Here is a 21,770-nt window from a genome sequence, read left to right as displayed (position 1 = left end):
TTTCTTGAAAACTGGTTTAAGTAGTGACCAAACATCAAATACTATAAAATATATTAGCAGTTACTAGAATGCCACTTATCTTCCCCCCATATGAATCACTGTCATGTTGTATGTGAATTTGTGAGGTGGGTTTTGAAGCTGAAATTAAAAACTTCTTGTATGGCTGTCTTCATAGTGGCTATCCAGACTATCTGTAGAAATAACAGCTATTATGTAGTCAGCTATTCAGCAGTTTTAACTGATTATAAATTACGTTTCAGGGTGGAGAACATAGCATAGTGCCTGACACCTGTGTTGATACTGAGGGCATTCTTGATTCTGTGCATTATGATGTCATGGATATTAAAGAGCAAGCTGAGGCAGCACATAGTTCCATTGTATCCCTGGGGGACCCAAAGGAAGATATTGGCTGGTTTGAAAAGCAGCTGGAGAAAACTAACTTTGAACTGATGGAGACCAAAGAAGAGCTAACAGAGAAAAACACCAAACTACTTAAAACTGAAGAAGAGCTGATGCAGAAGAGCAAAGGTGAGTTATGCAATGTGAAAGGTAGAAGACAGAAATAGTTCATTAATCTAAAATAGAAATAACCAGTTTGAGTAGGAATTAGAGGAGATGTTCTACCTTTGGAACCATAGCCTGTAGATAAATGATAGTTTGTTCCTTGTGTATATTCAGGTTCAGCAATTCCACGGTTTTTGGTTATTTCTTTTCTTTTTTCCCCCTCTCCTTTAAACTGCAACTAGCAGCTTTACGCTTTCGTAAGTATGGGGTTAAATGTCTATATCTTGATTTTTACTTTTATATTGTAATCTCTACTCTTCTTTATGTCTTGTTGATGCAATGTTTTCGTTCCAAGAAATATAGAAAACTTTTGAATCACTCCCAATAAGTGAAGACCACATGCAAATTAATTAATCTGTTCAAAAGCTACCTAAACATTAGAATATCTGGAAAAATTGCTTACTTAATAAATTATCTATTGGCTACTTATGTAATACAACCTTTTCTGTGTGTTACAGACTTTGAAATGCAGATGATTAAATTAGATGAGTCTGTTGAGCAACTTAAAGAAGCAACTGAGGTAACTTTATCAAGATGTTGTGTAAAATTGTTTTAATTAATTAATTAATTAATACCAACTTGTGGTAGCTTAAAATGCTATTCCAGTAGGCTCCATTAATAGATTTCTTACCGAGCTTAGCTTAACTGAATTTGCCTTTAATGCATTGTGTAATTCAGCTACTTAACACTACATTAGAAACTGATGACTGAATTTTTTTTATTTTTTATTTCCAATCTCAATCAAGGTGCAGAAAGATGACATTATTACAGAGCTACAAGACTTAAAATCTCATTTAGAAGAAAAAGTAAAAGATTATGTGAGTTTTACACATCTCCGTATCCTTATACAAAAAAAGAAAAACACTAATTCTATGCTTGTAATCAACACATTTTTGGAAAACTGATTTTTCTGTATGTAGCTGGAACTCGCTTGAAATTGTAAACAATTCAAATTTATCTGAAGGTAGTTGTTGTTAACACAAACAACAAAAATATCAGCGTGTTCCACTAACTCCTGCCTCACACTCCTACATCAGAGGAAGAGCAACAGTAAAAGTATGTTGAGTAGAGTTGGAAGTACGAGTAGGAATGGTCAGGATATCTCCACGTTCTATGCAGTTCATAAAACTTTATCCTGACTAATGTACTGCGAGCTACTGAATATGTGAAGACTAGCTTGATTAAGTATGCGTGCATACCACTTCTGGTGGTTTTTGTTCATTTTTTGATGTTTGGTAGCCTGAAGTAGCTCTGAAAACATTTATAGTTAATTCTGTCACTCAGATCTCTAACCTTGTAAGCTTAGCAACTTGACCCTTCTTAGTCTTTGACTGTCTGCATCACTGCAACTTAGTATTTCCATGGTATTAAAGCTGACTGTGATGAGTAGTCATGTCCTCACCTATTACTTCTTCCAAGAACAAGGCTCCAACTCTATCTGTGAGATTGTGTGGCCTGAACACTTCTGAAGCTTTTCTTTTCGTAAGTTACTAAAGATGAATAATCAGTCCTTGGCAGTGCCAGCATGGCTTAACAATCGTCATCTTGTAAGTAAGGAAGCTTCACTTGTGGTCAAGGACACAATCTAAAATATGCGTGACAGAGCTGACTAAGCTTTAAGGTTGGATTATATCTGTCACGATGAAAGTGACTTTAGCAGCTTAGCAGAAGTGTGATGTGATGAACTTGTATGAGAGCTGACCGTTTGCTCTTTGACCATGTTTGTAATTTTGTTGACTTCTTGGAAACAGGAAATTCTTTGATAAACTGGTAAACTCTTGATTGTGTGCAAGTCTTTTACTTTGTAACCTGCTAGGCTCTTGCTTTCCCTTGTATACTCTACCAAGTATTGCACTTGTCATTATCTGAAGGTGTACTTGTTCTGTCTGCTATTGAGATTTGTAACTGATGTCTATAGAGTCACTGGGTAAATATTTTAGCTGTATGGTTTTGTGTAAATATTTGCCTACAAAAGATTACTGAGACTTAAGTGCTCCTTTTGTTAAGCTTCAATGTAACTGATCTTATATCAATACAGGAAAAGACTACCTACCATTTAACTACCATTAAAGCAGAACCGGCAGAAGAGAACACTAATAAAGGAACTGAAAGCAGCCAATTTTCAGTGCTTTCAGTTAAAGCACTGAAACAAGAGAAAACTGAGTTGGAAGTGGGAAGAAAGCACAGTACTGACGAAGATAAGCCTACTGTGGAAGAGCCACCTCCAAAGAAAGGTATAGTTTCTTCCATCCTTGAACAGGGTGTCTTCCAAAACAATAAATTGCTTCCTATTCCGGATAGGAAGCAAAAGGCTGTGAGGCGCGTACCTTATGGTATAAGGAGAAAAGCCACTGTGTTAAACTGTAAATAGAAGTAACTGTTATGTAAATATCCCTTTTTCAGAAGGTCCTATGCTGTTCATTTTTGAATGCTTAAGAATAAAAGTTTTTTGCACTATTTTTTTCCTTTTTGCTGCTTTTTCCTCATCTGTTGATGCACTTGCAGATTTGGTAATAGTTTTAAAGCAGTTTCTTTAGGATTGTTTCAACTGCTGTTGCTGATCTTCTGAGTAGCATCAGCTGCTCAAGTGCTTTTTTTTGTTTGTTTGTTTTGTTTTTCCTGAAGCAACTATCAAAATTGTTGACGACCTGCTAATTGCTCGCTCATGGGCAATATTTGAGCAAAATGGTTTGGATAAGCTCTGATGCATTTAACTTCACTTCTGGGCACAGCTGAGCATCAGTGTTCCTAGAATTACGGAAGGCATATACAATGTAGATGGGAAAATCTAAAACTTAGCTGTATTCCCTTCCTTTCTTGTATTCCTCTTGCAAAATATGTGCAAGGGAGAAAGTCAAGGCCTTCTTTGGATGAGATGCTGTTCTTGGATGATTTGTCCCTGCTGCCTTTATTTGGCATAAATATTGAATCCTAATGTGACCACTGAATGGCATCACATATAAGCATCTTACCAGAGACTGAGGGAGGGATGTGGACTCCTCCATACTCCAAATAGTAGTGGGTTTGTTATAATCATATGACCAAAGCTCTCATTTAAAAATTAATGACAGCAATGTTCCACATAGGAATTAAAATGGGTAGCTGATAGTCACAATATCAGCATGAAGTTTTCTGTTAAGAAGTACTGAGTATTCAATCATGTTAAAATTTTATTCTATTTGTGAGTATTAATAGCGTCCAATTTCAAAAAACTCTTAATATATATTCTTTAGCTATGTTAAATATACACAGTAGAACAATGAGCACAGGTATGTTGTGCTGGTTCTTTTGTAGAATTAGTTATATAAGTAGCACGAGCAAAAGTGTTTTAGGAGATGCTAGGTTATCTCAGCTTAAAGTTCAGGGTATTTAAACCATTCTCTGAGCTTTTAGGTCTTGTTTCCTATGCTCTGTATTAATGCTTTTTCCCTACTTCCTGTGTAAGGAGCTTCTAGACTGAACATTACACATCTTCTCCCTAGTCTTATTTATCTTGCTTTAGTGCTTGCTTGTTGTTTTCAGCATAAAGTGTTTAGATTACTTATAAATCATATTCCCCTCACTAGTGTTGCTGGGTGAGCAGTCAAAACCCAAAACCTGGTTTGGGGTGGAATATGCCACTGCTGTTTCTTCAGTATGACTTTTAAATCAGTTGAGGGCTGTATATAAAACTCCTTAGATGAGTTAAGAGGCTGTTTCCATGCAGTACATGTGAATCTGTATGTAATGCAGGCTGCACGCGGGCACTATAAAATTCTTCATTGTAGTAATAAAAGGAGTGTACAAGAATCACCATTGAATATATTGTTGTGGTGACCAAATCCCTAGTAAGTCTTGACTTATATTTATTTTTTTTAATACTTAAAGTATGCATATTATGGAATGGACATAACTGGATTCTAAAGCAATGATGAAATACAGCAGAAGTCGCTTTTGATAGAAAGAAAATGCATGTGATTTTAGCTAATTGCTCACCAGTTAAAGAAAAAAACAGCCCCAAGCTAATGGAATATTTATGGAAACTTGAATCTGCAAATTTGTACAACTTTATGAGTGAACTTTATATGCAAAAGAGTAAGTGTGGACAGAAGTAGGAATCCTCATATTTTGTTTAGAGATCAACTGAATAAGAGAGACAGATATCAACACTTAAGTGATCAACTTGTCCAGAGTTTTATCTTTCTTTTGAAAGTAAGAGGACTGTGAGTTTGAATGAAATTTCTTAGAGAACTGTTTATCTATCATTTAGATGTAGATGGAGTGATTCTTGGCTGCCTTATAGGGATTGCTGAAGCACGGAAGATAGAAAGAATATAGCTGTGAATTATCTATCTCGTTCCCATGTTTCTTAAATCTAATTAGATTTTCTACTGGTGTGGAGTTGAAGGTTTGAGTAGTGCCATGGTAAAAGTGTTCTTCCAGACTGAAAACCTTTTGCTGTTAATTCTGTATAGAAATATGAGGCACCTGATTACGTGTTCAGAGGACTTTAATTCCTTCACTAGTATCAAATACTATGTGATGTGAGGGTATGGCTTGCATATTACGACAGTGTTTCACTTAGAAGTTGCTACTTGGTGTTGTGAACTGCTATGTAATAATGATTTTAATCAATCTGAGCTACATTCCTTTTCCCCTTTTTTTTTTGGTTTGTTTGTTTGTTTGTTTTACAGTAGTTGTAAATGAGAGAAAGAAAAAGAACACTGTAGAGCAAAGGACAATTGAACACATGAAACGAAAGTGCTCCGCGTACCGAAAGGAAGTACTAGCACTGAGGGAAAGAACTGAAATCTTGGAACATCATTTAACTGTGCTTGAAGAACAATGCAGAAGAGAACAAAATAAAAAAGAAGATTTCAGTAAGCAGGTAACAAGCCTGCGTATTGAGCTTTCTTTTTCTGAAGAAACAGCTGATGCCCTCCGTGAACAAATTCTGCAGGGTCAAGCTGACTATCGGGAAATTGCTTCTGAACTGGATGAACAGAAATCTATAAATATGACACTAGAAGACAAAAATGCCCAACTAACTAACAACATAGAAGTTGCCAAAGAATATATAATTGATAAAGTGTCACAAGTAAAAGAAATGCGGACCAAATTAGATGAATTATACAAATGTCACTTAGAGTTTCACGCCATCGGTACTGACTTTGTCAGTGTAAAGGATTCCTCAGACTCTGAAAAAGATGAGACAGGGACATCTCAAATTAGTTCTGCATGCATTCAGTCACAGACTTCTTCCATCTCAGATCTTGTGCAGGACCTCTCCTTTAACTATAGTCTTGAAAGGATTTGGGAAGTATGCAGAAATATTGTTGATGTTTCCTCACAAAAAAGTCAGCACATCAAAGCACTGCTTCAAGACAATGAAAACCTAAAGGCGGAACTGAATAATGCTGAAAATCATAATCGTCAACTTGCAATGAAGCTATGTGAGATTACAACTCACACTAGTCAGGAAGATGATCTTGTGAATCAGTTACATGAGCAAATAGAAAAGAAAACTCAGGACATTGAAGAAAAGACTGCAGAAGATCAGAGAGTGATTGCACAATTTCAGGAGGAAGTTGCCAACTGTGAGGTAAAAATAAGAGAGCTTGAATATCGCCTGGAGGCTTCCAAGACAATGGAAGACAATGTGTCAAAACTCAATGAATTACTTAAAGAAAAAGAATCTATTATTGTTAATCTAGAGACAGTTACAGCAACTCTGCAGGAGAAGTCTGCAAATGCAGACAAAAAGGTTGAAGAGTTAAGTAGCAAAGAAGCAAATCTGATTCAAGAAGTTATGCAGCTGAAAAACAGCTTGGAGCAGATGAAACACTCTCTTCGGGAAAAGGAAAAGAGTGAAATGGAGAAAGTGCAACGTATAGAATCGTAAGTAACCACTGAGTTAACTTAGAGCCCTTTGAGAATGAACTAGAGTTAAAAATAGTTAATGGGAACATCCCTTCGACTTAATGCATCTGCATGCTTATCAATGGCCAAACTACTACTTTAGGATGCTTTGGTATGCTACTTGAGTTCCAAGGGAAAACAGGAGTGTACAAGGAAATGAAGAATAATATGGGGATTTCTGGTGGTTTTGTTGTATATCCCTCAGAATAGCATCTGAATAATTTATTGCTTCAGAATCTGATTATGAGAAGCAAGCTGAAATTCAAAAGTAATTGTTTAAATCTTGTCACTGGTCTGGATAGATTTAAGAGCCTATTTACAAATAGAAACCAACAGGCAGGGCATGGATGAAGCTGTAATTGCTGTTTCCATGAGATGTGTAACAGTAATGTTCTTTGTGTCTTTATTTTTAACAAAAGGCTAGAAAATATTCTTTCTGAGAGTTCTGCCCTTGTACTGAATTTGAGAAAAGATTTGCAGAGGAAAGAAGAAGAGTATGCAGATCTAAAGGACAAACTTTCTGATGCCGAGAAACAAATTCAGCAAGTACAAAGCGAGGTTTGTAACTCCAAAGCCTAAAACCTAAGTCTTGTGAAAAAACGCTGATAACTGGGAAGAAGAATGCTATTTACTTGAAGAGAAATAGACTAATTTCCAGAGGCTCTTTAATATAAGCATGTATATTTTTTTTCTTCAATTTCAGCTTCAGTGATGTTAATAGTTAAAATTTAATTATTAAACAAGAAGATATTTTAAAACCCATTTTGCAGGATCTTAGTCTGAAAGTTTATTGGGTGTGCTTGGGGTGGAAAATTGAAGCTTAAAAATGAATTCATGTCTTCCTTGGTAACCTTGCACTTGCTGTCGTTTTCCTACTCAGCACTTGTTTGTGAATTCCTCTTTATTTAACAAAGAAGTATTTGGCCAGGTTGGATTACAGAAGTCTTTTAATGAACCGTGAGCTGTGCTTACATGTCCACGATGCGTTCTGTGGAGGAATCCCTCAGGATCAAGACGTATGAACTTGAAAGGGTTATTAACTATTTTAAGGATGAGCTGGATTATAAAGACTTCTATATCCAACAACTTAAGCAGGTATTTTTCTTGCTCTTTTTTTTTATTAAATGAATGATGCAGGTTTTCCAAGCAACAGGGAAAAGGTCAAAAAAAAAAAAAAAAAATTGGAGCAAAATGAAAGTGACCAACTGAAATTAGTGGTAGACCATGAAAGATATTCAAATAATTAGTCACTACAGAGCACTGGCAGATTGCTTTTAATACAATAATCTGCATAGTAAATACATATGTAATACATGCATATAACCTGATCTTGTTGAGTGACATCACAATATGTTAATTGAAATGTCTTACCATAAACTCTTTTTATCAGCTTGAGTCCTTATTTATGCTATATGAAAAACTTATTAATTCTAGGCTGTCTTAAATATTCTGCTTGTTTTTACTGTGTATGCTTTTCTTTCAACATGAAATATAGGAGCTGGTGGAAACTGAGAGGATGGAAGATATCTCCAAAGACTATGACCAACTATGTGACGGTCAGCCATTATTTGTGTGTGTGTGTGTGTGTGTGTGTGTAATATCCGTGTAAACGTTGTCACATTGCTAATGACTTTGAGTCTTCTGTGTTTCGATTTTAAAACATGTCTGCATATATTTGTATGTAAATATTTCAATGGAGATGCTCTATTTCTTTTAAAAGAACTTTTGCTCATGGGAGAATCTTGATTTGAGAATAATGGGAGCTAGTAGGGAGTTCATCTGTAAATTTTCAAACCTTCAGATCTGTGTGCAAGGGATAGAACAATTGAAGTTATGCGGATGGCATTAGAAGAACAAGAGGAAATGCAGCTTGAACAAGATGAAATGCTTCAAGCTCAGTTAGAAGAGAACCAAAAATTAGCTTCAGGTAATCTTTCCAGGGAAAGGGAGCGGGGATGCAAAAGGGGTTTAGACGTACTGTGATAGCCACTTCCATTTTCATGTGACTGTTACTTAGGCATTAACGTTCCATAGTAAACAACAAATCTCTTGTAGTTAAAGGCTTCTGTTATTTCTTTATGTCTGTAGCAGATAAAACCAAAGCGGCTTTAGTAAAAAGTCATTGGTGTGGTATTTCAAATATATATTTGAAATGATATGCTATCTAACCTCATTTTGTGTATTGAGTAGAACTGATTGCATGGAAACAGAAATACAGTGAGCTGGAATACCAGAGCAATGGTGACTGGCAGCAAAAGAACAACGAAAGTGATGAGGCAAATTTGAATGAAAACAATACAGAATTAATAAAGCTGCAAAAAGAGCTGGAGGTAACTTAACTTCAAAGTTGTAACTTGATAAAGTAAACTGTTATATTGATTACAGAAACTTCCTGTAAAAGCTGCAGTGCAACATGCAATAGGGACCAGGTGCAGCTTTTTTGTGGTACGTTAAGAATGGCATCACTGATGCCCCCATAGTATAGGAAGTGTAGCCTTCCCTACATTATGCTGCCATGAGCAGTGCTTCTTTTGCTGGCCTCTGAACAGTTAGTTGTCTTATCCCATCTGATGTTATTTTTTGTTGTTGTTGTTTGTTTGTTTTTTTAAATAAAAGTAATGGGCTGGCAGTGGGAGTTTTCTAAGTGAGTATACAATAGGTTCCATCCACTCTGTTAGTGGAATGGCTCTGAACTTCTTTCCTCCTTCACCTTGAGTAAGCTTATTCATGATATTTTTTTTAATGTGCAGAGCCAATTCCCTTTTTCAAGAAGAGGGGAAAGTTGAACATTCATTGCTTCATTCTATACCACGTCAATGTGCTATAAGCAGAGTATACTTATACAATTGTTGTTTGCAAGAAAGGAATACTAACTCAAAGCAAATTGTAACTTACGGTGTGTTTGTCAAAACTGTTTTCTGTTAGTTGCTTGGGCAACTAATATAAGCTATCGAAATCATCATCTAAGTTTATCACCAGGAAGCCTTTTTTGTTGGGCTGCGGGTCTACTAATTTTCCTTGGTTAAAAGACTTTTATTTTTTCCAAGCAGTTTCTCAGGTGCTCTGTCCTATATATGAGAATGTCTGCCAGTAGGTTTGATAGGAAAGGAGACTACTCCTACAGTGTAAACTGTGTTGCTTTTCTTTGTCTTTCAACCCTGAAGGAGCTGCAAGTTTTTCTACAACTGCTGCAAGGCAGCGTAAAGTGTTAGAAGTTTTTAAGTTAAAAGAGTTTTTCTTATACTGACTTTTGGTGTAAGTTCTGTAAAGCTTGTGTGAACATTTATAAAGAAAAATAGATGTTTTATGGAGGCTCTCCAGTCTGAATAAGAAATACTGGAAATGATTATTTTTTAATGGAAAAGAACTAATGATTATCCAATACCTGCCTTTGGGAATATTCTGTAGTAAAAACTGCTAATGTTTCTGTTATCTTGCAGAAACAAGTCTATTTAATGATGACCTGGTTTTTAAGACTTTTATTCCTTAATGACTCACTATTTCATTTTTGGTTTCTTTGAAACAGGAAAGTGAGACTAAGTATCAAACTGATAGAAAAAAGTGGCTGGAGGAGAAAGAAGAGCTCCTAAATCAGATAAAAGAAGCTGAGAATCTTCGCAACAAAGAAATGAAACAATTTGCTGAGGACCGACAACATTATGGAAAGCAACAAGCAGAAATCGTAAGTGATGAGGTCCTGGCAGAGTTGTCTGGTGCCTGTAGTTTGGAGACAACTACATACCAAGTATTAAGAGTAAGGGTGCATAAGAGCAGCTTGTCCAAGTCCCCTTGCTTTCTTATGCGGCAAAGCCCATATGAGAACTGCTTGATTTGGAAAAGGAAGGAATGGGGGGGCCACAAAAAGAAAGATCTTTCATAAGTGCATAATGAAATGTCATGTATGTGGGACATCAATAAGAAAATTACAGTTGAAAAATAGATCACTATTTAATGAGGTTAAGAAAGTATTTTGTACAATAGCTTTTGTTTGTTCTCTTTTCTGCAAAGCAGAAGTCCATTAAGCCTTTATAAGGAAGAAAAGGCAATTGAGTTTCTAAAGAAACCCCACAAACTTCTCTCCAGATACTGAATAAAAATACTTGGTCAAACGGCCACAGTTTTGCTCCTTTATCACTTTCCAAATAGTGACTGATAACAAAGTCACTAGAGTTACTTGAGCTGTTTGCTGGGCTCTTGTCATGTAACTTCTTAAACTTGTGAATCTGTACATTCTGCAAAGCTTTTTTTACATCTGGAAGTAGTTAGTCCCGACTTTCTGGACCTGCAAGCAGCATAGAAAGATGTGAGGAGCTTAGTATTATTATCACTTTGTGACTTTATTTTCCTAAAGCTCATTAGTAATCATTAAATGAGCAAATTGAAGTTCTTAAATAATACTAATATTTTTTAACAAGGAGAGTAATGTAGGTTGTCTAATAGAAGCATGGTTTTGCTTCTGTAAGTTTGTAGTGCAACTAGTTCTAGAGCTCCTGTGGATCTTGAAGAGATCATACATTTACTAAGACTGTAAAACGGTGCTAACTACCGAAGTGTTAGAACAGTTCAGTGTGTAGTAGGTGATGTTCACTGTTCATCTGTTCTTCTTTTAGGAAAGACTTGTTGCCCAGCTGGAGGAAAAGGACCGTAATCTTCAAAAGTGGCGTGAGGAGAGAGATCAGTTAGTAGAAGCTTTGGAAGAACAGCTCAGAAGTTTGGCTTTAAATGAAAGCTTGGAGCAGATGAAACACTCTCTTCGGGAAAAGGAAAAGAGTGAAATGGAGAAAGTGCAACGTATAGAATCGTAAGTAACCACTGAGTTAACTTAGAGCCCTTTGAGAATGAACTAGAGTTAAAAATAGTTAATGGGAACATCCCTTCGACTTAATGCATCTGCATGCTTATCAATGGCCAAACTACTACTTTAGGATGCTTTGGTATGCTACTTGAGTTCCAAGGGAAAACAGGAGTGTGCAAGGAAATAAAGAATAATATGGGGATTTCTGGTGGTTTTGTTGTACATCCCTCAGAATAGCATCTGAATAATTTATTGCTTCAGAATCTGATTATGAGAAGCAAGCTGAAATTCAAAAGTAATTGTTTAAATCTTGTCACTGGTCTGGATAGATTTAAGAGCCTATTTACAAATAGAAACCAACAGGCAGGGCATGGATGAAGCTGTAATTGCTGTTTCCATGAGATGTGTAACAGTAATGTTCTTTGTGTCTTTATTTTTAACAAAAGGCTAGAAAATATTCTTTCTGAGAGTTCTGCCCTTGTACTGAATCTGAAAAAAGATTTGCAGAGGAAAGAAGAAGAGTATGCAGATCTAAAAGACAAACATTCTGATGCTGAGAAACAAATTCAGCAAGTACAAAGCAAGGTTTGTAGTCAAATGAGATATTTTTTTCTGTAAGATTATGCTTGGCTTTCTGCTGTTAAAACTTCTCAAACTTTAACTATGAAGCTGGAAATTTCACACTAGTGTGGCTAGCAGCAAATCTTAGGTAAAGTTGCCATTGAAGCTCTAGAGGGGACCAGAAGTTAAAACATGGTTTCGCATAGATAATGAACAGAGGAAAGTAAAGTTGGTTGGTAGTCTGGAATAAGGTTTGTGAAGAGAATAGCTAATCTGCCTCTGGAGGGGACTTGTTATTATCTCTACGTTACTGGTGACTTGCCATTGGTATCCGTGGTAACTCCAAAGCCTAAAACCTAAGTCTTGTGAAAAAACGCTGATAACTGGGAAGAAGAATGCTATTTACTTGAAGAGAAATAGACTAATTTCCAGAGGCTCTTTAATATAAGCATGTATATTTTTTTTCTTCAATTTCAGCTTCAGTGATGTTAATAGTTAAAATTTAATTATTAAACAAGTAGATATTTTAAAACCCATTTTGCAGGATCTTAGTCTGAAAGTTTATTGGGTGTGCTTGGGGTGGAAAATTGAAGCTTAAAAATGAATTCATGTCTTCCTTGGTAACCTTGCACTTGCTGTCGTTTTCCTACTCAGCACTTGTTTGTGAATTCCTCTTTATTTAACAAAGAAGTATTTGGCCAGGTTGGATTACAGAAGTCTTTTAATGAACCGTGAGCTGTGCTTACATTACAGGTGTCCACAATGCGTTCTGTGGAGGAATCCCTCAGGAACAAGATGGAAGAACTTGAAAGGATTAATAACCAGTTTAAGGATGAGCTGGATTATAAAGACTATACTATCCAACAACTTAAACAGGTATTTTACTTGCTCTTAATTTTTATTAAATGAATGATGCAGGTTTTCCAAGCAACAGGGAAAAGGTCAAAAAAGAAAAAAAATAGAGCAAAATGAAAGTGGCCAACTGAAATTAGTGGTAGACCATGAAAGATATTCAAATAATTAGTCACTGCAGAGCACTGGCAGATTGTTTTCAATACAATAATCTGCATAGTAAATACATATGTAATACATGCATGTAACCTGATCTTGTTGAGTGACATCACGATATGTTAATTGAAATGTCTTACCATAAACTCTTTTTATCAGCTTGAGTCCTTATTTATGCTAAATGAAAAACTTATTAATTCTAGGCTGTCTTAAAGATTCTGCTTGTTTCTACTGTGTATGCTTTTCTTTCAACATGAAATATAGGAGCTGGAGGAAAAGGACCATAATCTTCAAAAGTGGCGTGAGGAGAGAGATCAGTTAGTAGAAGCTTTGGAAGAACAGCTCAAAACTTTGTCTTCTAATGCCATACAAAAAGAGACAGAAATAGCAGAACTGAGACAATCTGCCTTAATGGATTCAAGCAAGGTCAGCTCTCCTTTCCTCCTACCTGCTTAGCTACCCATAAATTCTGTAAAACTCCTGTACCTGCTCTTTTTATTCTGGGTGTGGTTCTGTTCTTGAACACTGTCGTATTGACATCATGTGCAACTAACCAAAAAAAGCACCAGCTTTTATTTTTGTTCTTCAGAAACAGAATTTCTGTTAATTACTAAAATTTCAATTTTTTCAGTAGTTCAGATAAGCAGATGTCAGTTTGATGCTTATGATCCTACAGTCAGACTGGACATCTGTAGCTTTTTCTGATAATTCACAGCATTTCCGGAACCCAAGCTAGGCTCAATACTCAGATGGTAGTTCTGTCTCAGGTTTCTTACTTTCTTTGCTTTCTCTGAGGTAGTATCTACAATGGCATGAAAAGACAGAAGGGGACGTGGAGAGAGATTAAGGGAAGCATCAAAAAGCAGAGGGGGGATGATCTCTGGAAGTTGCATTTCTTATTTCAACATCCAGCTTTTAATCAGGATAGCCAATCTAAGCCATAGCATAGAATTTCAGAAGCTAAACAGAAGACTAAATGAGTTGTGCTCTTTTGAGAATGTTTGGATTCACTTTCTCTGAGAAGAAAGATGTTCTCATAGCAAAACTTCCCCTACAACTGCCGACTTTCTTACAGTACCGAGGATTTGGGAACAAATAAAAGCTCGGGTTATTATATCTTAAGGGAGATGAAGGCTGAAGCACATAAGTAAAATAGAAGAATCAAAATATATTGTATTACAACTTCCCAGGCAATTCTGTGACTACTGCACTTGTAACAGTGACCGTACAAATCCGTGAAATGTTACTGTTCTTGAATAGTTAAGTGTTCTAGCCTGCAATTCTAAAACTGATGCTACTAAGTAATTGCAATACTGCTTGTGTGTGTTAATTCCTTTTGCCAATCCCACAACTCAGCAGTTTTTACTGTTTATTAGGATAATGCAACTGTGATAGAAGTGTTAAGAAAAGAACTGGCTGACAAAGATGACTTTATAAAGGAATTAAAACAACGCATTAACCACAGTAGCCCTCAGTGTTTGCCAGAAATACCTTTACTTGAAGAAAGACAAAGTAGAAGGAATGACTCTGAAAATGAAAAGGTATGATTATATTTATAGAAAGTCAGTACTTAACATCTTGTTAACCCCTTTTTGTTCTTCTGTTTTCCTAGGAGATACTGGAGCTAGAATCATTTTTCTTAGCATATAGTCCTTTAACTACATATTCAGTGATGAGTACTTGTTGGTTCTTTTTGTCTTCCACTCAAACATGAGCTCTTATCTTCTCAAAACTATTTTATTTACTAGAACACCATCTCTCTGTGTACATTATGGAACTTTTCCATGCAGTTTTCCATGTATTTGTATGTGGATGCTGAAGATTAGGCAGAGGTTTAGCCTTTGGTGTTCTAACATAGCAGCTGTGAGCGTGCAGAGTATGGGGGGAATGGATGACAAAACGACCAGCGTTACAGATTTTGTCCCTAAATAATGTCTCGCTTTCTCTCTTTTGGAGGTAGAATCCTGCCTGAGACTGTTAGTGAGACCCAGTAGTGTGTATCTGAAGATCACACAATGAATAGATGTTACTACCTTCCCACACTTGTGCTGTGTTTCAGCTTACGTGTTCATGTGGCGTCTGAGCTTGAGGTTTTACACTGTAACTTTAGAAAACTCGAGATATTTTGGAGGTCTAATGCATAGCCTAATCTTTACTCCTTTAAAATATTTACAGCCTAGGAAACAACAAAGCAAAACTAAAACTGGAGAAAGTATTCCATTAAGATGCAAAGCTGAAGACAATTATTTGTCACCTCCATGTACTAGGAGCCTCACTTCATTAAATGAATCTGAGGTTAGTATGAAACTTCAGATCTGAAAATGTTGTGATTGTATTGCTTTTGATAAGGAATGAGTAGGAAAAGATCTCATGTTCTCTAAACAATTCCCAAGTTTTAATTTATTTATCTCTTTCAAGGTGATCAGATCACCTGTTTTTATAGCCTTTGATAGGAATAAAAGCTGTTGAAACAATTGTGTGATGAATTTTTGTCAGGTGCTGTTGAAAACTCTCCTCATGTTAATGCTTATGAAGTGGCTCATGATTAGATAAGTTACTTGGAAAAAATTCATGGAGCCACTGAAACGGGCACAGCAAATTGAACTTATTTTCTTCCTCTGCAGGATTTCTGGATATTGTTTTGTTAGCAGTTGATGTTAACCATTCCTATATAAGTTTTTAATTGCTAACTTTCATAAAATAGCAGTTACATATATTTTAAAAACAAAGTATTTATTAACCAACTTAATTCTTGGAAATACAGTGGGTGGTGATACTCCATTCAGATTCTTAGCAGAGCCTGATAAAGTGGCTCTGACTACTTTTTGTCTTTCTACAATCTTTGGTAACTTTTTGAGAGGAAGAAGACTCCCCTCAGGGGGTCAGAACAGTGTAAGTAGTAAAAGCTGCTAGTCTGTGTTTGGGACACTGGAGTTTGCTAGTTATTAGCAGCAGTAAAAGCAGCCATCTACCATTTTCTGATGTCCCCAACAGCCTGTCTTCCATGTGTTCAACCAGCATCTGAACTCATTTTTGATATGCTAGCTGAATTCCTGCCATAGAGAAGGAGGAGTCCAGGTGATCTCAGTTCTGACTTTGTTGTTCCTGTTGAAAAAAACAGGATTGGGTGGATTGTGGACAGTAAGTGCTGCTGGGGAAATGCATACTGACATTTCCCTGTCACTTAGCTGTGCATTTGCTGCCATTTGACCATGAGCAGGTACATGATAGCCTTCAGCTTAAGTACGGTGTCATTGCTTGAATGTCTGTATTCTCTCCAGGGAAAAGATAGCAATGGAGTTCTTTAATGACTTGTACTGGGCTTGCACCTTGCCAGCTGGACCTTACTTATGTAAATAACATCTCTAGTGTAGAAGAGGAAGGGCAAATTCCCTAAGATTAAGCTGGAAGTTAATCGAACACTTGAATCAAATGCTCCTGTTCCTGCCCAGTTCTGACACAGCAGAGTTGAGATGAAGAAAATCGTGTCAGTTCTACCACCACTCTCTATTTAAAAAAAGTGTAGTTGTCTGTGCCCTTGTGAAAAAATGACTTGTAAAGTATCAGGCTCAGTTTAACATGGAGAACTCTTTTTGGGATCATAGATTGGAAATAATTTTAAATGTAACAAGTTCTAGGAAAGAAGGGTAAAACTCTGCTGTAACTGAAATAGACTCCTTCTGTTACAAGTGTTCTTACAGCAGGAAAATCGAATGCTTACATATCCTTTTCCAGATGCTTTATAGCTTTTTAATCTCATGGCTACCTTAACACTTGCACTTAAAATTCTTCTGTGCTATCAGGAGCATTTGGAAACTGTCCTCGACTCTTCTGGAGTGTCCGCAGAAAATGGCAAAACTAGTCGGTTCCCAAAACCGGAGCTGGAAATCCCACTGACACCTCTGCAACCTGATAAGACGGAGATAAAGCAGCACGGCAGCATGATACCTTTAGGAGTGAAAATGCCTAAGGCAAAAAAGAAAAGAAGTGATGACATGGATGAGGTATGACCTAGACCCAACAGAAAACAAAATATCTGATGCCTTTTTACCATTCTCATTTAAGCATTAAAAAAATGCTATTTCTACCTCAGTAAAGTAGTTGAAGAATTTAATCAATGAACTGCTTTAATGAACAAAACTAATAGCCAAGCTCAGTGATAATGGTTTAAGAGAAGGGAATTTCTCTTAACTCCATTGTGTATTTTCTTTGAAACCTGTAGACATAAATCAGCTTTTTAGACATCATGAGATGTCTAATACTGATATCTTAATGTCCTGTTTTTATAATTGAATGCTTATTTATTATTTGATTTACAGTGGAATAGTTACCACTAGCAGATACTTCCCTACTATTAGCAAAAGTGTTTAAAGTGTTCACTTTTGTGACATCAATTGTTCTTTCCAAAAGAATCATGGCTGAAACTTGTCTTATTTTCCCAGGATTTTGTGAAAAGTGAGAACACGAAAAATACAAAATGTGTCATGGCTTTTAATTCACCCTCTGCAAGTGACGAGAAAATGGTTGGTTTTTGTTCTAGTTTTGAAGCTAGCTTGGGACTTCCTGTAATTGTGTGGTCACACGAAATAAGCAGTGTCTTATCCTTATGTGTATACCTGAATGGGAATCTTACATGCTTATGAGCTCTTCCTATTAAATTCATAAGCTAACCAAAGGGCAAGTCAGTCTGTCCCCAGAGCGTGTCATGGCTATACTGTGTAATGATTTGGAGGGAAGGATATTGCACACTGAATAGTTGGGAAGAGAAGCTTTAGTGTATTATCGTGTGCTTTTGTAAGTGAAGCCCTTGTATTAAACTAAGGTTCATATCATTAATATGCATGGCAGTTATTAAAAACAGATGTTCACATGTGATAGCAGTATCCTTGGCATGGTCAGAGTATGAGTAGTAGATTTTTCCCATCTGTTGTCTTCTGTTTTGTATGTTTGTTTATTTTATGTAATTAGAACAGCTTATGTAAGAAACAACTCCACAGCTTGGGAGCTACTTTTAAAGAAACTACTGCCTTATTAAGAAACTGTAAGAAACGTATGCCTTGAAATAGCTGAGATTTTGACAACTCCCTAAAGGGTATAAAATTGTCTACATTACTTGCCGTTGTGGTATCATCAGCATAATGAACAGAGGTGTCAGTAGTAAAGCTCAAAATGTCAACTTAAAATAACGTTGAACTAAAATGAAGTTTAAACAATGCTCTTGTTTCACATGTTCACATCTCTGTTGAACAGAAATCCGGAAAAGACTACTTCCTGAGAAAGCGAGTACATGCTTCAAGACTGACTAAAAAGAAGGATGAAACACTGCAAAAAGTTGGAGATTTTATTCAAAGCTCTCCTTCTATTATACACTCTAAAGGTTGGTGTAGAATAAGTTTTATTCCATGTTTTCTAGACATTGTAGAATGGCTTGTTTCTGCTGTAGGCTATTAATGTATGTGTTCTTAGACTTGTCTGCCATGTTAAGTTGTCCTTTGATTTATGAAGTAAATGCATTTATTCGTCTCTTCAGAGATTCATTATTACATTTGTGAAAACCTACAAGTATACAGAGAAAGTTGGTTCTGTCTTCTGCTTCTGTCAGCACGAAAGTTAGGCCTGTTGTTTAACTCCTGCTGAAGTTTCTGACTTCCAGTGACTTCTGAGCCATGATTGTCTTTCATACTCCATTTTAATGCGTGCTTTAAGCTGCCGTACCTGAACCTATAAACATTTTCAGCTATAGAAGCAATAAAGAACCTCGATGAACAAATACAATTTCTGAGTATTTTCACTTAAATTTTACGTGTCATTCATAAACCAAGTTTGTTACGAAGCTTTTTTTGCATTCAGTGATTTAAAGACTCACAAAACCAGTAAGTTGATTGGTTTATGTATCAAAACAAATTTCTTCTAGCCAAGAAGCTGATGTCAGCAGTAAGTTCTCCTAAATCAAATGAACCTGAAAGTCTCGAAGAAGGAGAGACCAAGCCAAAACGATGCAAAAGGAAGCTGTATTCCACTCTCGTTTCTGGCCCTCTAGATATACCTGCTTCTTCGGTAAGCGATTATACTGTAGTCTTGGCTTAAAATAAACTACTAAGGAGTCCAAAGAGACTGGAGGTTTCATCTATTTGCAGGAGGAGGTTGAAAGTACTGAGGTATTTCTTTATTCTACCAAGTCATTCTTGTTGGTCTTCCTGCTGTTCTGTTTTATTTTGACCTCAAAGATCTCTGTGTTTGGCTGGCTTACAGTTTACTAAGTAGGTGATGTAGCAATCACGGAGATGTCTTGTAATTTGGAATCATAGATAATTTCAGTGTGTCGGAGTGGGATTATTCTACTACACGCTTTTCTAGAGCACAACTTAGACAGCTTTTTAGGTATGCTTAAACTATGATCTCCTATGTATGCTTAAACTATGATCTAAGCCAACTTGCAAAGGATCTGATGTGCCAGTTTTATGACTCTGTCGGCAGCTATTGTGCTAAGAACATTCTTGCTCTGTTGGAACTGCATCTTTTAATTATATTAGAGTCCTTTTTCTGTTCAGCATAGTGATCATTTGCCCATACTGTAATATCCCTCTGAATTTTTTGATGATTTGACGAATGATAGGGGCAGAAACCAAAATGTTATATTTTTTTTGTTAGAGGATGAAGAAGATGAGACAATTTCTTCTCTCACTGTAGTTCTGAGAACATGGAACTGAACCGAGAACTGAAATTCTGGGCAAGTCATAGCTACAGGGATTGAGGCTAAAAATGTTTTCTGAACGCTTCATGTTTCACAAAACAAGTATTATAATACTCTTTTGAAAACAAGTATTTCAAAATGAAAGCTGCCTTCAGGCTTTCCTCAGATGTGTGTGCTTTTTTAAGATAAACAGGATTTTGTACATTCTCCATATTTGTTCCTTGTGATTAAGCTGCATTAAAATGATCTCGGTATCCCATAGTTTTCTGAATAAAATATAATAAGCAAATGCTATTCTGAAATCCATTTAGGGGAAGAAATATGTTTGCGTGGGTCAAGAAGAGCTTGTCAGTCTTGTGTGAAAAGATGAGTAACTTTTGAAATGTTTTCTTCAGGAATCTGAGGAACAAAAGAAGGAAAGTGATCATCTGATCATCAAGCGACGGCTGAGATCCAGAACAGCTAAAAAACCTTGAAGAAGCGTGTTTGTTCCCCTTTCTCAGGACATACTTTTATCGTATTATTAAAACTGGTTGTTAATAAACAGTAACAGTTACTCTGTTGTGTTCTTAAATTTGTATATATGTGTACAGTGTCTCTCTGACAGTTCAAACTGACTCCATTGAGGCTGAAATAAATACAAGCTTTCTTAAACTGGGTTTGGATTTTATTGTGGTTAAGGGTTTATTTATTTTTGTCTTGCCTCCCCTGTATAGGAACAGTATCTCTAGGACTGATTGCTATTTACCCATTGTGCAGTAATAACTGTACTTGTTCAGGATGGCCTGGCTTGCTTTTTTCACGTGACTGGTGTACTTAGCAGAAATCTGGCAGAGAGAAGAGCATGAATACACATTAATATTTATGTATACTTAATTTTTGGGCCTTTTTAAAGAATTTTCTTTGGAGAGAAGATGGTGCCAATTCCTCAGTGTGGAAGAAAGGTGCTTTCCCTCACTTGTGCAAATTCAGCTTTAACTTAATAAACTTAGAAAAATAAACCCAATACATTTGGGGGGAATTCTAATATCCCAAATACTGTTCTCCCCCTCAGTGAGCTTCAAACCTTTAGATGCTGTTGGATGAATTAGCTGAAAGGTTCTCAGCTGGCAGTATGTCCTTGTGTTGTCTCCAAGTCCAATAGTTCCTATAGATTCAATTGCTCAGGAGGTAAAAACATGGATGAAAGCCGACTTGGGTGAATATTTGAGAGTTTGATGGGAGTGAATTGCCTTAAAAGCAGCTGGTGATAGAACAATATACTGATTGTATTTAAAAAAACCCACAATCGTACTATTTGTTGCTGTGCCGATAAGCTTTCTCCTTGCTTGTAGGCTTGTGAGATCCAGGTTTGCAGAAAACAATCTGTGAAAAATCATGGGAATCGTGTGGTTTTATGCTCAGCAATCTCATTAAAAACTTGAACTGACTTTTAGAAGCTTTTCTCCATGGTGTTAGCTGGACAAATCTTCATGTGGATGTCAACATGGAGGCTTTTATTAACCTGGAGTAGAAAACAGCATTCGTACCTACCAGGTGAGATGGGCAGCTACTGCACAGGTACACAGAAGAAACTGATGGAAGCATAAGTACTTGAAATCACCCTCCCTCCTATTTATTGACCTATGTATGTGAATGCCGTGCATGAATGCCTCATAGCCAGATGTCAAAATGGAACAATGCTGCCTGAAGTGGTTGGTGACAATATGGAAGACGGTTCTGATTAGCTGCAGTTTGCAAATTACTTGCAAATATTTCATATCCAGAAGACTGCAATTTATCAGCCATGCGATATTGGAGGCAAAGTCATTGCAGGGGATGGGAGTGATCTACTTGTTCCAGAAGCTGTTAATAGAGCTCTCGTTGCTACTGGGTACATCATGATATACACTTAATTACACTACTTTTCAAATGTTATTTTTATTATGAGAACAGCCTCATTGCTGCCTGCTGCTGCATGGGAAAAGTAGTTGCACACTTGGTATAATTATATGTGGTTCTCTGCTGCAAAACTGACCTTTTACAAAATGTCACATGTGGTGTTTGGTGAGTCTCAGGCTTGCCTAATTTCTGTGCATTTTCGTAAGGCACAGCAAGTGCAGAAAACAGGTTGCTTTGTTTAGGGAAAAGAAAAACCAACCACAAATGTTTAGCTGACTTGCGGAATCAAACTCTATAATCCAGAGATGGGTTGTAAAGCAGGTATGTTTATTCCAGCGTTGCGCAGCGCCGGGTGCAAGGGGGATAGCT

General features: G+C 36.6%; 2 protein-coding genes across 2 annotated transcripts; both read left to right on the top strand.

Annotated features, from left to right (window-relative positions):
• The first annotated feature begins 78 nt into the window (after positions 1-78).
• LOC146753075 (kinesin-like protein KIF20B) lies at positions 79-7,056 on the top strand. The gene is made up of 5 exons (XM_085531186.1): positions 79-528; positions 1,023-1,084; positions 2,603-2,798; positions 5,238-6,441; positions 6,882-7,056. The coding sequence occupies exons 1-5, from the start codon at positions 336-338 to the stop codon at positions 7,039-7,041; spliced, it is 1,815 nt and encodes a 604-aa protein (XP_085387312.1). The 5' UTR covers positions 79-335; the 3' UTR covers positions 7,042-7,056.
• Positions 7,057-7,421: 365 nt separating this feature from the next.
• On the top strand, positions 7,422-20,098 carry LOC146753074 (kinesin-like protein KIF20B). The gene is made up of 16 exons (XM_085531083.1): positions 7,422-7,557; positions 7,958-8,018; positions 8,264-8,389; positions 8,653-8,792; positions 9,989-10,144; positions 11,073-11,263; positions 11,704-11,842; positions 12,572-12,694; positions 13,091-13,252; positions 14,203-14,367; positions 15,002-15,121; positions 16,630-16,830; positions 17,269-17,349; positions 18,077-18,203; positions 18,741-18,883; positions 19,916-20,098. The coding sequence occupies exons 1-16, from the start codon at positions 7,435-7,437 to the stop codon at positions 19,994-19,996; spliced, it is 2,139 nt and encodes a 712-aa protein (XP_085387209.1). The 5' UTR covers positions 7,422-7,434; the 3' UTR covers positions 19,997-20,098.
• Positions 20,099-21,770: the final 1,672 nt, after the last annotated feature.

Source organism: Coturnix japonica, unplaced genomic scaffold (assembly GCF_054131305.1).
Source record: "Coturnix japonica strain WE unplaced genomic scaffold, WE-NBRP24 Scf040, whole genome shotgun sequence".
Taxonomy (NCBI): domain Eukaryota; kingdom Metazoa; phylum Chordata; class Aves; order Galliformes; family Phasianidae; genus Coturnix; species Coturnix japonica.
Note: the sequence above shows the minus strand (reverse complement) of the source record. Positions and strands in the feature narration are given on the sequence as shown.